The sequence below is a fragment of the Rhea pennata genome, chromosome 6 (assembly GCF_028389875.1).
Source record: "Rhea pennata isolate bPtePen1 chromosome 6, bPtePen1.pri, whole genome shotgun sequence".
In the NCBI taxonomy this organism is placed as follows: Eukaryota; Metazoa; Chordata; class Aves; order Rheiformes; family Rheidae; genus Rhea; species Rhea pennata.
In genome coordinates, this window is record NC_084668.1 from 21,204,360 (window position 1) to 21,221,509 (window position 17,150).

The window sequence follows — 17,150 nt, forward strand, 5'->3', positions numbered from 1 at the left end:
GTTGCAGATTTGGACTTCTTATTCGGCATGTTTTGTGGCTGATGTATTGCCAGTGATTTATCTGGACATCCAATACCAACTTAGGATAAATTATGTTCAAATTGGGTAAGATTTTATTTAGATTTCATTTTAAAAGCTGCACTAAGATTTACTTCTACTGAGGTTTTTATTTTGCAGTATCATAAATTTTATCTTGATTTAGTTGTTTACAGATATTGTAGTTGGCCTACTTTAAATCACACTACTCAATCACTTTGGTATCGTATGTTTGAAAAATTTCATTAAAACATGTATTTGATCACTGAGAGCTGACTTAACTGCAGCCTCAGTTTGCTTATGTGCTGCTAAAACACTCATCTCTTTTCCTCCAAAATATACAAATAAATATGGGCCATTGAAGAGCACTGCTTTAGAAGGCAGGGGAAATTTCTATTGCTACTGCATGTACCACATCTATGTATCTATTTCATAGTCCAGTTGCTGATTTAGCACAAACATTCAGTTGATTATCGTACTATGAAAACTGCTGTAATGTTGCAAATCAGCACTTGTGATGAGCTGAATATAACTGATATTCCTTCCACGTGATAGAATCTCAACTGCTCAATAGTTTACTGTAAGCCACACAATATGAGGAACGGGTCTGTTTAGCCTGGAGAGGAGAGGACTGAGGGGAGATCTTATCAACTTATATAAATACCTTAAAGGGGGGTGTCAAGGGGATGGGGCTGAGTTCTTACCTGTGGTGCCACTGAACAGGACAACAGGTAACAAGCGCAAACTGAAACACAGGAAGTTCCACCTGGATATAAGGAAGAACATCTATACTGCGAGAGAGACAAAGCACTGGAACAGGTTGCACAGAGAGGTTGTGGGGTCTCCTTCTGCAGAGATACTCAAAATCTGCCTGGATGTGATCCTGTCTAACATGCTCTAGGTGACCTTGCTTGAGCAGGGGGGTTGGACTAGATGATCTCCAGAGGTCCCTTCCAACCTCAACCATTCTGTGATTCTCTGATACACCTTTTGCAATTAAAAGAATTTCTCCTTTTGGCTCAGACAAGTAGGTCTTTGCTTTTTAAACAGAAAGACCAGGGACCCCTTGCCCCAATTTTGCCACAGTGATAACAGCAAATCAGTGAGAATTTTGGTAATTAAAAATGAAATCCGTAGCTGTAAAACAAATTTAAAGGCTGAATTTAGCTCCTCAATATTTCTTCTTAATGTAGAACCCCATTCTGAGATGAAATTCTGGAGATGTTCATTTTCTCAGAGTGACAGCAAGCTCTTTTCAAGGCTTTAGCTTACTGTTCCCTGTATTCAGAAGAGTTATTTTATATCCCTCCTCCAAACAAAAATGCTATTTTATTTAAAACTATCTATAACAGCTAAAAAGGATAAGCTCCTCTGGAGCTGGTCTGGGGACAATACGAATGAACAGGTTCCAGGCAGCCCTAGGGGTTTCCTAAGGCCTCTTGAGAAATTCTGTCTTAGTGAAATGGTGCATTGCAGAGAATCAGCTAAGAATCATGGTTTTGTCTCAACAGTTTACTTACTGGTTTCATACAGTTTATGCAGCAGGTGTTATTAGCACTTCTCTGTAACAGTCACTTTGGGGCAGGGGGTGTCATCAATCTTAATAAAGCCATCCGCATTCCAGCAGATGGTAGACGTGATTCCGTGCACTCACTGCTTTCTGAATTGCAGCAGAATGGATTTCCATCATATTTTAATTAAAAGAGAGAAATACATCACAAACCGACTTGTCTCATGCTCACATTCCCAAGTTGGGGGTTTTTTTTTGTTGTTTTTTCTGAAGGCCAGGATTATACCTCTTTATGTCGTTATGTTTTTATATTTCACTGAGACTGAATAACTCACAGGTGATATTTTCAGGTTATTCAGCACAAACATTAACCTCAAATTATCCTTCTGTATTCTCCAGCTATGCAGTCTGTTGTTTTGAATTGGAATTTGAGATCCCAGCCTTAGTGGTAGAGTGGTTATGCTTGAAAGCTCTGAAAAATAAATGTCTGAGTGTGACACAAGACCACATCTTTTCAAATCCAAGCTCAATCTACCACAAATATCATCAAGTGTTAGCGGAAATCAGGCAGACAGGAAGAGAGCAGGAATTTGTAGCTTCCCCAGCATCTGCATAGTTAGCTTAAATGTGTATTTTCAACATCTTACAAGCAAAGTAAGCCTGTGAAGACTTACTGGGAAAAAAATAATAGTTTGGGGTATCTTTACACTCAGAAATTAATTCAGAAATATAATCCAGAGTGTGTACAGGAATTAACTTCTGTAGCTAAAGAAATTTCCCATTTAGGCTCTGGGCTTGTAAGCAGCAGTAAATTTTACGAGCCAGTCCAGCAAAGCACTTAGGCATTGAATTTAACTTGAAGTGCTATTAAAAACAGTCACTTCAATAGCAGTCCTCAAGTATTTAAAGTTACATTCACAATATAATGCTTTTATAGATCAAGATTTTATGTAACCATTTCTGAAGCAACAGATCAGATTTCTAAATAGATAACCTACTGCTTCATTTTTTTCCTACCTTATCGCTCTTTTTTGTGTCTATTGTTTTCCTTTCAAGCTGTGCTTTCACCCCTTTCTATTTGTGCCCACTCCTTCTACCCTTCTTTTTCATTTGTCACATGCACATTCTTTTAGTGGATACATAAATAAAATGTAATTTTGGTGGCAGTTACCTTTCCTTTAGCCAGCACATGTAGCAACAATAGTTAAGACATGATAGCATGGGATGGGGTGGGTAACAGAAATACAAGAATTTTAGGTATTCTGCATGCATTTTTTGAATATTCTTGAAGATGTCCTTTAAAAAAGATTAAATGCTTTTAACGTTAATAGAGGCTTTTCACAATCTATTCAATATACTGACCGCAAATTCCTCTTCTGATCCAAGACAGTTCATTATATACAGAAAAAAGTAATAGTCTTTTGGTAAATAGTTTTCCTCTATTTAAAACTTCATGTGTTCAGGCTTACTGACTTTTAGATTAGTGCAGGACTGGATAGCAAGTGGAAAATCCACTATTTAAATGAAGTATAGTCACTCAGTAAGCCAGTGAAATTGGAATCTTTATCTTTGACATTTCTAAATGTAACAACTGCATATTCCTTGAAATTTGGCATTCCAATGCTTTATTCTTTTCGTCATATCTAGAGTATGATATCAGAACATAAAAATAGCTTCTTGTGTCACCTTTTTTTGAGGAGCCTATTCAAGAATGGAATATAATATCAGAGCCAGTAAGAAAACCTGAAATAATTAGAAAGTTAGCTAAATACAGATAGCTTTCTACAAATTGTGTCCAATAAAAATTGAATACAAGCTGTTTAAACAGGTGTTCCTTACAGCAGTCCCAGTTAAACGCTTTCTCCCATCAAGAACATGTATATACACAGTTATAAAAGCTTCAACCAGCTGGTTAGCTGCACTAACTAACAAAAATGAAGATTTCTTCTTTAGTTTTCATTTGGCAACTTTTGCAAGTGTTACATATACTAGCTTATAATTAAGCACCTCTTGGTACTAGCTCAGTGCTTTCTTGGTAAGTGGCATTTATGTTAATTCTATCCTTATTAAGCAGATGTCTCTGCCATTCACTCTCATTAGGTTATCTGCAGAGATATCCCAATAAAGGAGTATGCAAATTACATTTGTCCCGATTAAAAGAAGTTTGTGGTAATTGTAATACTTTTCAATAACTTTTTCACAGTAGAGGACAGCATTTTCTGAGAATAACTGCGGACTCTAGCATTTCAGCTGCAACAATAGTGCTAAAAATAATCCTTCAGAAGCCTTAGTGAGAAAGGGATGCTGTTGGCAAAATGGGGCTGAAGCAGCCTGGAGATTGCCATGTGGGGGCCACTCCGATAATGAATGGGAGTTAAAAAAGAGAATGCACACGGGCAGAGAACTGGCTTGTTTAGAGCAAAAAGCTCTGTGCAAGAGGTCTGTATAAGAGTGCATTTCCTGTGCCCCACACCATCATCACTCTGTACTAGAATAGCACCATCCTCACAAAGGGACTATTGAACTGATGATTGACCCAAAAGGCATTTACGGGATATAGATAACTGTGAAACACTGTGATAAAATATAAAACTAGCTATGAAAATGAAGACACAATTAGAGCATCTCAAAGAGAACTAGTATATTTAAAATGATAGAATCACTACAGTGTAATTAGATTTTGTGAACAAATATATTAGCAGTTCCCCAAAATGTGCAATTATAGAAAAAAATACACTGATTTTGGGGGGGTATATTATTACAAGCAGGAATACAAAGAAAACAAAAGACAAATTAACGAAGCAATTTGAAACAATAAATACCAGTCTCAAACTATCTAATATGAAGCTGTATTAAATGGTATTCAGTCCCCTATTACCAAATGCTTCATAGAAATAGGATGATAAATGAGTATCACAGCATAAAACTGGAAAGAGTATTTCTAGAATTGGTAATTGACACTCTTTACTGAAATCTTCAAATTACAGAAATACTGGGAAAAAAACCCCACTGAAGTCTTGAAAAATGGGAATGGTGTTCAGTACAAAGCAAAACCTAAGATTTAGGGAAGTGTGCAGGTAGAAAAATTGAACACTAAAAACAAGCAATAAAATTTTATGTTTAAATAAATAACCTGGAAGTAGTATCCCCAGATTTTCAGGTTTATTTGCCTCAGATGCTTTTCTGAACTTCAAAGTTCAGCAAAGTAAAACTGAATGAAAATGTCTAATGGCATGGTAGCCACCATCTCAGAAGTCTGTCCATGAAAGAATTTAGGGGAAAGTCTCTTAAGCAGGACCAGTATTCGTGTGACTGAGATTAAAAATGGCTGAAAAAATATAATGATATATTAAAAATGTAGGAACTGTCTAAAATATTAATTTTAGGTAAAGGAATTGCTATCACAGAGGTAAAAATTTGAAAAAAAAAGTTACAGAAGCATGCTACAAGTTAACAAAATCAATAAAACTAAGACAAATGCAAGTCGGATTTATACTGGTCTCCAGTTTGCAAGAATAAGAATAAGAAACAGTAAATTCTGTAATTTTTTAGCTGTTATTGGTAACTACCAGCAAATGTACTAGAAATACAAGAGTTAGATCATCTTGTTCTCAGAATTGCCACCAGTAGTTGAAAACACAGTATGTTTAAAGCTTTGTATTTTGTTCTAATACTATAGAAGACGGAGCATTATTAAACTGATTCTCTGGTATCCTAATGACTACTGAAAGCATGCACCGTGCTGTGGCAATATGATCCTGAGGCTGTTCTCATTTACGCTAGGCACTGGCTTGGCTGTAGAACTGGAGAAGTATGAAGACAGCCATTTAACTCCTGCACAGCCTGATCTGACAAAACATACAGCTGCATTTTTTTATTTCTCTCCTCCCTCTCCAATCCATCATTCTTCCTCTCGATAGCTATTTCTGCATCACAGATTGTCAGTACCAGATTTCAGGCATAATGATCAGATCTTCAGCTGTTTTAAACCCAAATATTGTAATTAATACTGGGTTGTAATTGCAACTGATAACTGACTATGAAAAAGGGTACAAAATGATTAACAGTTTGAAGCCATAGCTTTTCCCACATAAAACACCCTATTCATTTCAGCCACCTGCTGTCTCCTGATCCCCTTGGCTCATAAGTATCTCATTCCTCTCACCATATCTCCATTCCAGTCGATCTATCCTACCTGGGCTCCAACTGGCCACTTGCACTATCAGGGTGCACTGAAACCCAACCTGGTCCTAGAGCTCATCTTCCTGGCACTGTGCCTCATTGTCATTTCCGAGTGAGACATCCAACCTTAAAGTATCCAACTGACTGGTGGGAAAGGGTACAAGGAAGTGTCCTGGAATAGAAAGACAGCTACTTTCTTCACTCCAAAAATTTTTCTCTTACTTTCCCCCCTCCTCCAAATACTTCCCATTATAGCCAAGGGATATATGCTTCTGAAGGTAAAAGGAAGTAGAGGATAATTTTATTAAACAATTTATCTCCTGTAAGCCTGCTAAGTAACACCCTACACACACATGTGCCCAATTGGTTAACACCCCTTATGCCAGCATAAAATATAGATACATTTACATTTTCCTGTGTGTGGATTATTCTTCTTGGCCTGTTAAAATTACCATCCACTGTATTCAAGATTCCCTTTCATGTTCACCTCCATATAAGCATGACAGCATTACTCTTAGGGGGGACAGGGACACCAATGTGACTAGATATCTGATGATTGGTGATGCTGTTGGTATTTTTTTCCAGAAGTGGGTTTTGTGATATTCATCATAATAAGATATCCATAGCCTCTACAGTCCAATCAGTCATTTGTTTTACTGCTGACACATCATGCAAGAAATCTTTCAGCTGCTCTCAAGCAAAAGCTGGCATAACTCACAGACATAGACAGATCGTTACAAAATCATGTGTTTCCACAACATATAACCTATTGTACATATACTGGAAAGAATATTCTTGCAAAAAAAGGAATATAGACCAAGAACTGAAGTACAAGACATATTTAAGATAACAGTTGTCAGGAGACTATGACAAAAGTGACGATTTATTAAAGATGAGTGAATCACAATTATTCTTGATTGCAAATGAGGCACACATTTTAACAGAATACTGCTCGGTCACTATTAGTTTCTCAGAATTCAAGGTAAATGTATGAATTGATTATCTGCTACTATGAAATGACTTTCACAATTTATTTTATATTATTTTCTGTTTAAGGGTTCTATCTCAGAATTAAGTTGCAGTACACTACAAAATATGTTCTTTTTTTCTTTCTTTTCTTTTTTTTAAAGTTTCTGCAAAATACTATCCAATGTATGATCCAGGGGTCAAATTTTGCTGCTTCTTATACACACTGCATGGTACTTTAATCTGAAAGGAGGTACTTCAATGAGATCATATGTAAAGGTAGTATTAAATTAGCGTAAAAAATAAAGTCATCTACAAATAAGAGGAAAGGAAATAACCTAATCAATGTAGTACATTTTGAAAGTGTATGCCATTCAAGCAACTAAGGGTTGTGGCAAATGAGTGCTGCAAAATCTTGCCGGAAAGATTTATGAAGTCACCAGAACAACTGCAACTGCTTCCTTTTTGGATATTCCTGCTGCCTTTTAGAAGGAGAGCATAAGTGTACCTGTCTTTAGCTATTGTAGTTCATATCCTGGTGTGTTAGGTTAATTTCACTCCTTGGCAGAAGAGTCAAAGGTACAGGGGTGAGCTCTCTTAAATCACACCAAAAATATTTCACAGCATTCACCTGCTAGAGCCATGCTTTCAACATTTTGTGTAATTTTAAAGGGAGCTAGTAGATATTAGAAGGGAAACAGCTGTAGAGCTGTAGTACTAAACTGCAAGCTTGCAAAACAGAAACAAAGCAGAACAATATAAACCTGCCAGGGGCTTGCCTGGGCTTTTTTGCTCTATTTTATCCATGAGTGAGCTTCTCATCATTCACAGTATGTATGTCGGTAGAAAGGCTGCTGCATGGTTCGGCATTTTAAATTCAATATAGCTAAAGCAAAGAAGTTCACTAATTTATTTGTTTTTAGTTGGTTGATGTATTGTTCTATGATGATGAATAACTTGCACAAGAACCTGGAATACTGAAATTTGGAAAAGATATTTACATACTTTGTAATTAGCCCCATAGGTGCTTTGGAATTGTTTCTGAAATATGTCAGCCAACTTGATTATAACAACTAACTAACTAAATGTACTTCCAATTGTCTATTGCCATAATCTGACATGTTTTCAATAGGGCAAGGCTGGCAAGGAGCAGTTGTAGAATGTCTTCGCTTGGGAAGTCTACCTGAGAATCTTTCTTTTTAATTCTCCCACCTGAGAGTGGACTAAGCTAAAAAAAAGATGATCTCTAACTCAACTGGTGAACTGGTGATGGAGCTTTTGTTTCATCAATAGCTTAATAAGCCTTATGTATTTTCACAAAATTTTGGCCTTTCTTCAGAAATATCTTTGCTTTAATCTACAGTAGAGGGCCTGAGGGTACAGTATTAATGGAGAACTTGGCTAATAAATAGGCTATTTTAGACTCTTGCACCACTCATCTCTAACTGCCATTTCACTCATTCAAATTTTTTTTCAGGTTAACAACTATGTGACTTGCTTTCTTTGGCCTCTCTCAGATGAAGAAATAGCCAAAGGCATACATACTCACATAATTCTCACAAAAAGCTAATTTTGGTTCTGTGTTATTCCAAGACAGGATCTTCAGGGATCCTATTTTTATCTTAAGATTTTACTGGAATGTCAATTGCTAGCTAATAACCATATACCTTCTTAAAAGAAACATCACATCACCAGAAGCTGAGAAAGGTTTTTATGCCACAGAAGGATCACCGTGTACAAGTCTGATTATTTACTTTCTCTCCCTGATAATCCATTACCTTGCTACTGCTAGAAAAGAAATGCTGGACTAAATAGACTTCTTGCCTTAGTCAGAATAGAAATTCTTATGCTGGCTCCTAAGGATCTTAATTAATTCTGGAAACACCATGAGTCTAAATGTGCTTCTGCAAAGCATTTGCACATTTTTTCTTAATCATCTAAATTTGATCAAGTGGAATACAGCAGGTAAGTACTGTGGACTCATTTCCAAATGTTTAAGGTAGAAATTGCAAGTCTTACATTTTTGGGGATTGAAACTGCTGGTCTTGCATCTTAAAACCTCAGGTCTCTGGCAGTGGGCAAGGCTTTAGCCAGATAACTCCTGACAGCATCTCAGAAATAAATTACATCCTGACTACCTGGAATACTGTGGATTTCAGATGGGAACATGAAGTAGATTTTGAGCATGAGGGGGGCTGGGACTGCTCTGTGCTGAATTCTTTGGAGCTTTCTTTATCCTGTTCTTATGCTAGAAGACTAGATGGCAAAAACTGTAATGAAAATATAGCACATATAATGTTGACAAAATGAAGTAATTTTTAAAGAACACAACTGACCTGTGGAGCTCAATACTAGGAGATATAATTTTAAAGAGGAGAATGATAGAATGCAATAAAGCATGTGATGAGTTTATATATAATAAAATCGGTCATACTTAAGACGAGATAAAAACACACTGAAATAGTTGTGGTTGCTCCTAAATCAGCAAGGGTTTGTTGAGGTTATGAAGAAACTATCCCAATAGATAACTTATTTCCTAATTTTCCACTTTCCTCTGCTGTATGTTGCTTACCTACAAGATCAGAGAAAGCAGAGTTCTCATGTAAATTAGCAATTTATAAAAATCAGGCAGGTGTTTATTCAATCTTTTTCTCAATATGTTTCAAATACCCAACTGGCTGTTATTTAAACAGGAGAGAAAAAAAAGTCTTGCTTATTTATTTCTAATACATCATTTTAATTTAACAACTTTGAAAAGCAGACATCTATATCTTCATGTATATAATTATATGTGCCAAAATTATATCAGGCAACCGCAATATAATTTGATAACATAATCCACCACTAATGATACAAATCTCTAAATTAATCTAGTACATAAACTTTTACTTAAGTATTTCAGCCGACTACTTTTACAGAATTATTCAGCAATGTACAAATGATTATACATTTGTGCTACTTTAGATTACTAAACACTATTCCCAGTCTAGATTGAAACTAAATTCAGTATGGTATAAAATAGGATGCATTATAATGAATTTGCTACTTAAAAATGGCATCCAAATAAATATAAATTATCTTCTGCTTAGTGTGTTTTATTTTATTGAGTCTCCCACTTTCAAACTCATTCACTGGTTCAGATTTCTAACCTCCAAACAGCATCTCACTACTAGACTGCTGAACCAGTTTTAGCTAACAGAAATGAACTTTAATATTTAAAGTCTTGAAAGTCTGATACTCACCATGGCTTCATACAGAGTTCCTGAGGGCCACATCTTCCTCATCTTCCTTCTAGTGCTCCTAGAATGTACAACTTACATTTGTACTCGGGGACCTCTGTTCACCACAGAAATGACACCTTACCATTCTTCTAAAGTCACAGGTTTGTATTTAATATAAAGAGCCTTGAAGAGCTCTTCAGGTACTTTTAGCAAAAGACAGATCCTTATAATCGATTAACACCTGGAAGCTTGTACTTTCTCAAGAAAGTATATTTTTAAATCTCACTGACCAATGACTAAGCCCTTCTGCAAGTCTTGCATACAGATCAGTGTGGCTGTGGAAGAAATTTTTCAGTGCACATAAAATGCAATGTATGCCCATTTTCAGGTGCTTTACACTTCTGGAACAACATACAATTGTGCTAATGTAGCTGAGTCAGGACAGTGAGTTCTACCAGTAGATCAAATCTGACTTTACAAGGCCACAGAAACAATTCTAGAGCTACAACTAGCATTTATCAGGGTCCCACAGACTATGAGTAAAAAGTGTACTTCAGGATTTTGATTTCTGCTCAGAAGGGAAGCATACTGGAGGCTGCTACATTTTTGATCTCAACAATTTCTGCTTCACTGCTATTCATCTGTTTATAAGAATAGTTTTTACAATTGCAATAATAGAAAAATTCATATGATGGATTAACTGGCTTTTAAAAAAAACTTTTTCATATGTCTATATATTTAGACACAAAACACTCAATTGCTTACATGTCACTTTGTGTACTTCATCCTGTCATTTTGGGAATTAAGGCTTTAAAATTCTTTAAGACAATACACTAGCACTATAAAAAGTAGAAGTTAACAAAATGTTTATTTTAGATTATTACTCAGATTAAGTAATTTTTCATTGCACTGCAAGTTTCCAGATGACAAATATGAAAATGAAAATCTATGAAAAAATCTTACACTCTATAAATATGTTTGAAAAGCAACCATCTGTTAGATTCCATTTTTACACAGCTTTAGTCACGGTACACATAAAATGCTGTAAATGCAAGTGACTTACATTGGCCGCATCTCTACCTACAGTAGTCCAGGAAAAGTATTCTCTTTATACATGGGCTAGCAATATGCTCCCAGCATAGAGAGGACCTTTCATCTTATTCCCTTGCATATAAAAGTTAATTTTTACCACCACAGCTGTTTCAGTTGCTTACTTAATACAAGAGTTTCAGCCAGGATTTTACACTGACGCATTGTGCTGTTCCATACTAAGTGGTATTTCACATGGATGGAAGAAAAACACCCTAAAGTACCAACTTAGGCATAATAAAGTTTTGCTGGGAAATAATTTACTTGTTTTGTTTCAAAGGGCTGAGGCCACAGTGTGCTGAGGCAGTACTAATGATATTGTGTAAATTATCGGTATGGAACACTGATCCTCTATTGTGATACACCAAATTCAGCTGATGTATCATAGAGTTGAAAAACAAATCTCTAAATCACAAATGCCCATGTACATCTGGTCTCCAACCCATCATTTAATGTTTTCACCTGTTCTTATACGCTAATTAATGAAATTAATAAAATTCCCTCTGTCAACTTTCCTTGTACAAATAGCATTTAAATGAACAGCTGGTGTCTTTTTATTGTGATTCTTATCACCACCACTTTTCTTGTGGCAAAAAAGAACATGGAAGAAATGGCAAATGCAAACTGCAAGGTATTGCCAGGCATCACTTGTCTGTTGTTACAGAGATTTGTAATATAGCATGCTGAAAAAGAAGAACTTCATAACAGCACCCCTCTTTCTAATCCTGTGCCTCTTTACAAACCCTCCTCCCTGCAGAAAACCACATCTGTTTCCTACCAATTGCTTTTAACACCAGTCCCCTTAATGTCTTCTAATAGGAAGGAGAAACTGAGAGAAGCTCACACTCACCAACATTTAAGAATCAGCCTGGGAGCCATTCCAGCATTTCCCTGAAGGAGTCGCACGTGAAAACTGGGAAAAGAGTCTTTGACAGGATGTCATCAGCAAGTGGCCAGAACAACAACTCTGAAGGTTAGAATTACAATTCGATCTGATTTCTCGCTTTCGTAGTCTAAGGTATCAAAGAGTGCGTGTATGTGTTTTTTGTTTTGTTTTAAAAAAGAAACAGCATTGATGACATAATATTTGGCTCTGGAGTTTTTTATATCACAGTATATGACACACTAATATGTGCATGTACATGAAACCTCTAAATACACTATTGTAATTATATTTATAAAGTAATGTGTGCAAGAGGACATCACTGGCATTACTACAAAAGCAGCTCACTATATGACGATCTGTTTATCCCCTCATCCCCCTTTTCATTGATTATTCTCTGAAATCTATGCTGGTAATGTCAGATAAAAACACACAAACTAAACAAGGCACTTGATCATGAAAGTGATAATGGGGAATCACCATTACATAATCAGGGCTGCCCTCAGTAAAAGACTGCAGTATGCTTATTCATGTGAAACCAGCTTTCTTTTTTCCTTTTTTTTCTTTCTTTTTTTGGACAATTGTCCTAAGCCTGTTTAGTAATTTTTGATAAAATATGACAGAACGGAATGATAGGTTTTGAGAATATGTTCTATGTAATTATAATTTCTTAATGTTGTAAAATGTTATTAAAATCTTAATAGCACAATAAAGTTTACTCCGGTCATAAATACAGACATAAAAATAAATATATAGACACCATTCCTCATTCATGAAAAGGCAATAACTTGATTTTCTATTTGGGTGGAAATAGTTTGCATTTGGCAATATGTTTTTAAAATAATAACAATGTTTAGTTTAGTTTTGGTTTTCTATGTGTAAATTGCACACATCACATTGACAGTAAAGATAATGAGTCATCTTTAAACGGAATTTAAAAAGAGAAGTAATCAGTAGTGAAGGAATCAGTTTAGTAGGACATCAAGTGACAAAATTCTATTTTCGCTTACACCTACGCAGTGCTAGTGTAGCAGAAGGATAAGAATTTTGGGGATAAAGGGCAAGATGTTAAAATAGGTTAGCTTGTAAGTCTCATAAGCCTTATATTTATAAACTTTGAGTTCAGGACAAATCTTGATTTAGAAAATGATTTTAATGGTTTCAATCTCATTCTCTGATTTTTTGCAATATCATGAGCGTTTTATTAGCCCAATACCTATATCTCATTTCTTGTAGAACAGCAGTATTCCTGTAACTTCTGGTTTGAAAATACAGTGTTGATTGTCAGAAAACTTTATCATTCCTGTTAGTTCTTTTACTATCATAAGCATAACATATTTATACAACATGGAATAATTCTGTAGCCTGAGGTGTTACATTTGACTTGAGATTCCATTTTTTATTAAACTTTTTCCTAGTCTCTAGTTTACTATAGATAAACCAGAGGTGTTTGATTCTGGATCATTACAAAATATGTCAGGCTGAGTCATAAGTAGGATTCCTTTAGCAGCACAGAGTTCTTGTTCCACACAAAGCATTTAGAAGTCATGTTGATTTGTCTGATGAATATTACTTTTATTACATCCTGTTGTTAATTTTCATAATTAACTCTTTAATTTGATCCTAATCCTGATCCTAATACTGATCATCTTTAAACTTAATCTAATCTCAACATGGGAAATCAGGAGCAACTATAGTGAAAAAAAAGTGTAATTCTATTGTTTAAAAACTGAGTGGCAGTAGAATCTACTCTACTTTCTTCAGAGTTTTGTAATTTAGATGCAAGCTTGCCCTCTGAGCTGAAATATGACATTAATTCTGAGACCTAAAATTGTATTGATACTTGCCCAGTTTTATTCATTGTTTGCAAAGGAAACTCCACTTGCAATAAAATATATTGAAATGCAAGCATTTTACAAAAGAAATGGAAAACGTTATCTGAAAGTCCCATCTTTTCCTTCCCATAAGGTTTAGAATGTCCAGGTCTATTCAGCAATTCTATTCTAAGCAAATCTGTGCTTAATTGTTATCCCAACATCCTGTATGGTTCAGAGGAAATAATTATTATTTAGGCTCTTAAATGAATATAGGTCCAAAATAGAAGATCACTGTGATACTTACACCAAATCTGAAGAAAACTGAATCTTTCCAGAAGTACAAAGTGAGTTTTTATATAATTGTGCTCCTACTGCTTCTCACACCATAGTTGCTAGCAGCATATACTGGAAATTTCAAATGAACACTCTAAGTTTTCTCTTTCATGTTTCTCCAGGAATGTGCCATCCTGAAGCAGGATTTATAGATGTTTAGATTACATTGCCAGATCAATATAGTTTGGGCTAAGAAATATATTTCAAAATTCAGGGCAGGACAAGACAAGTTTACTAGCTTAGTATACGCTACAGTATGAGCTGAAATCTAAGCTCTATGCGTGGTATAATCTAACCACTATAATTTTAGATCTGGTTTAGACAAACCTTAGAGCAGATACAAATATTCTGAATCTGTCTTGTACACAGATTTTTAATTTAAAAATTAAAAGTTGGTAGTGCAAAAGTTCATTATGGGTAACAGTAACTATGCAAAGGTATCACTAATGTTTCATTGCTGTGTTTGTTGAGCTCTGTTTCACAGGAATTAATTGTAGACGACTAGAAACTCAAATAGATGGTCATACATTTCACAGAGAGAATACAAGGAAGTTAGGTCTGTAACATATGGAAAGCTCCTGTAAAACATGATACTTACGACTTCCTTTGTTGCCGTGATACTAAGTCAAGCTTTGAGCAGCAGACAAACTTGTCAATAGGTATGCAGGTATACAGGCTAAAAAGTGAAAGAAATAAGAAATCTTTCTCAGGCCACAGTGAATGATTCATTGCATGGATAGCATGCCCTTTTGCTATTCTTAATTTCTAGAACCAAGCAAGCTTGCAAAAATTGCATAATCTGGGAAGGTGATGAAGACCATAAAGATTTAGAACTTTCTGATTATGTTGTTTTTGATTTCCACAGAAAGACAAGACACCAAGTACTACATATATCTACCATGCTTTTTTTTCTTTGGAACCTCTACAGGAAATCTATTTTTCAAATTTGTAGTCAGTGTTTTTTAATGGATGAGCATTTATTTCCAACAGATTACATGGGAACAGAAATAATCCTGTAATCTCAGTCTTTCTTCAAATGATGTACACTATGTGCAGAATTAGGAACTTGAACATTTGGGGGGCATGCTTTATTTCAAACAGTTAAAAATGCTTCTAAGCTATGCCTCTCAGCTAGGATCAGATTGTTGTCTATCTTGACTTTACTTCAACTAGTTTACTGTTTGATGAGTAAGTGGTTACATTTTCCATTAATATCATTTCCTTTCTGAGAATTTTCTTCAACTCAAAGAGGACAGTAGAACCAACACTAAAACTGGTGTAAATCACGGATGAATCCTGTCAATCTTTTTGTGCAGTTTGTATTTCTTTTGATAATTAACCATCTGGAAGCAAGCTCTTTTCCTCATGGTGTCTATTTATAAAGCTGTAGCATTTCAGTCATTGTCACCTCAAACTACTACCATTACAGAAAACAAAACACCTTAAATCTCACCATAAATAAAATCAGTGTTACTGCTACACTGAAGAAGGAAGCTAAAATTGTTAAATAGGTTGTAAGTAGAGATAACACTTTTTTTTTCTTTTTTCCCCTTTTTTACATCTTTCACCCCTAAAGACCATTCAGCACACAAAGATGGGGGTTTGGACTCAGACTGCCTGTTAAGTTGACAGACCTACCGAATAGCCACACCTTTCCCCCCTAATGAAGCTTCTCCCACATTGTGGAGTGGTGAAAGAGATACTTAAAAAGGTACAAAACAGATTCACCCTCCATTTACAGTCCTGGAGCAGATATTTGCAGCTTCAAGCAGAGATTAGTAGGTGGATGATAGAGTTCCCTTGAAAGATGGGTCACAGGAAGAAATAGTTTGATAAACATGTCTGTTTCAACTACTAAGTGCTCTATTATATTTTTAAACAATCTCTTCCTTCTGTGGAGATTTCAGCGACTTGCTATATACACTTAATCAAATCTCTTAATCTCACTCTCTTCAGCTTCTTATTCAGTAAAATAGAGATAATAATCTGCACACACACATGTAACAGAATTAGTGATCTATCCATGTGTCTCCTTCTGAGTACTTGCACTCATTAGTGGAGACTGTTAACATTGTAGCTAAATGCAGTTTTTAAACAAACAACTAGAATCTGTTCAGGAATGGAAGAACAGTCAAACATGAACATTATGTCATTAATACTGCAGAGAGCAAAGAACGAAGTGACCCAAATTAACCAGGCTGTGTCTATTTCTTCCACCTCAATAAAATCTCCAGTGATAAGATAATTTAGTCAACTTTCCTTAAGACACCTGATATATATATTTATGACTTGAATAAAAGTTTCATCTTAGTGAAATGAAGTAACATGAGCAAAGAAAATATGATACTTGTTTGAACGCAGTCCCAGAGGCACATCAACTTACTGTTATAGTCACTGAGTCAGAGCAGATTCCCAACCTGCATTTGGAGACTGCTTGGAATTTCAGGCTGAGAGAAGTTTACTATTCTGAGAAATATGCATGAGAGGGCTCCTCATTAGGCTTATCACAAGGCAAGTCATAAATCCACATCTTGCAATACCATATGAGCTGCACATGCATTTGTAATGGTTACCTATTAACTAACAGCTAGTTTGATTTCAGTTACGTTGTAATGTAGAATTTAAGTAAAATTACATCATGAGATAATATTAAAGATGAAACACAACCTGAAAGGATAATATTTTTCTAATATCCTGGACTGAATTGAAAATCATTTAAATCATATGTCTAATTATAAGTGAATACTTGCATTGTTCAGCTACGTTTCAGGAATGTAGAGTTCAACTCTTACGTTATAAGCTAGAAACAATTATTTCCTGTAAAAAAGAAAAAAAGTTTCAGTGAATCACAAGAAACCTTTTATTTTCTTGTTTTTTTAATACTGTAGCAAAGAAAAGTGTTTTTTAAAAAACAGTCCTTTCAACCATTCAGTCCTTACTACAGATCTTTATTTTCCTTTGATCTTGCCACTGCTATTCTACACCTAGGAGCTTCCAGAAATTTAGAACTTAAAATAGGAAAATATTCATTCTAAAGTCAAGGGACAAAATTCTGGGCCAGTTGCTGCTCACAGCAAATCTGTCATTGACTTCAGGGCATCTAGGACTTGACT

At 35.4% G+C, this 17,150-nt stretch overlaps 1 protein-coding gene across 1 annotated transcript in view; it reads left to right on the top strand.

Annotated features, from left to right (window-relative positions):
- The window catches only part of XIRP2 (xin actin binding repeat containing 2), a 101,506-nt gene that overhangs the window by 33,826 nt on the left and 50,530 nt on the right, over window positions 1–17,150 (top strand). The window contains exon 2 of the mRNA XM_062578904.1: window positions 11,824–11,977. Coding sequence (XP_062434888.1) covers window positions 11,941–11,977 — 37 coding nt within the window. The 5' untranslated portion in view covers window positions 11,824–11,940. The remainder of the gene's footprint in view (window positions 1–11,823; window positions 11,978–17,150) is intronic.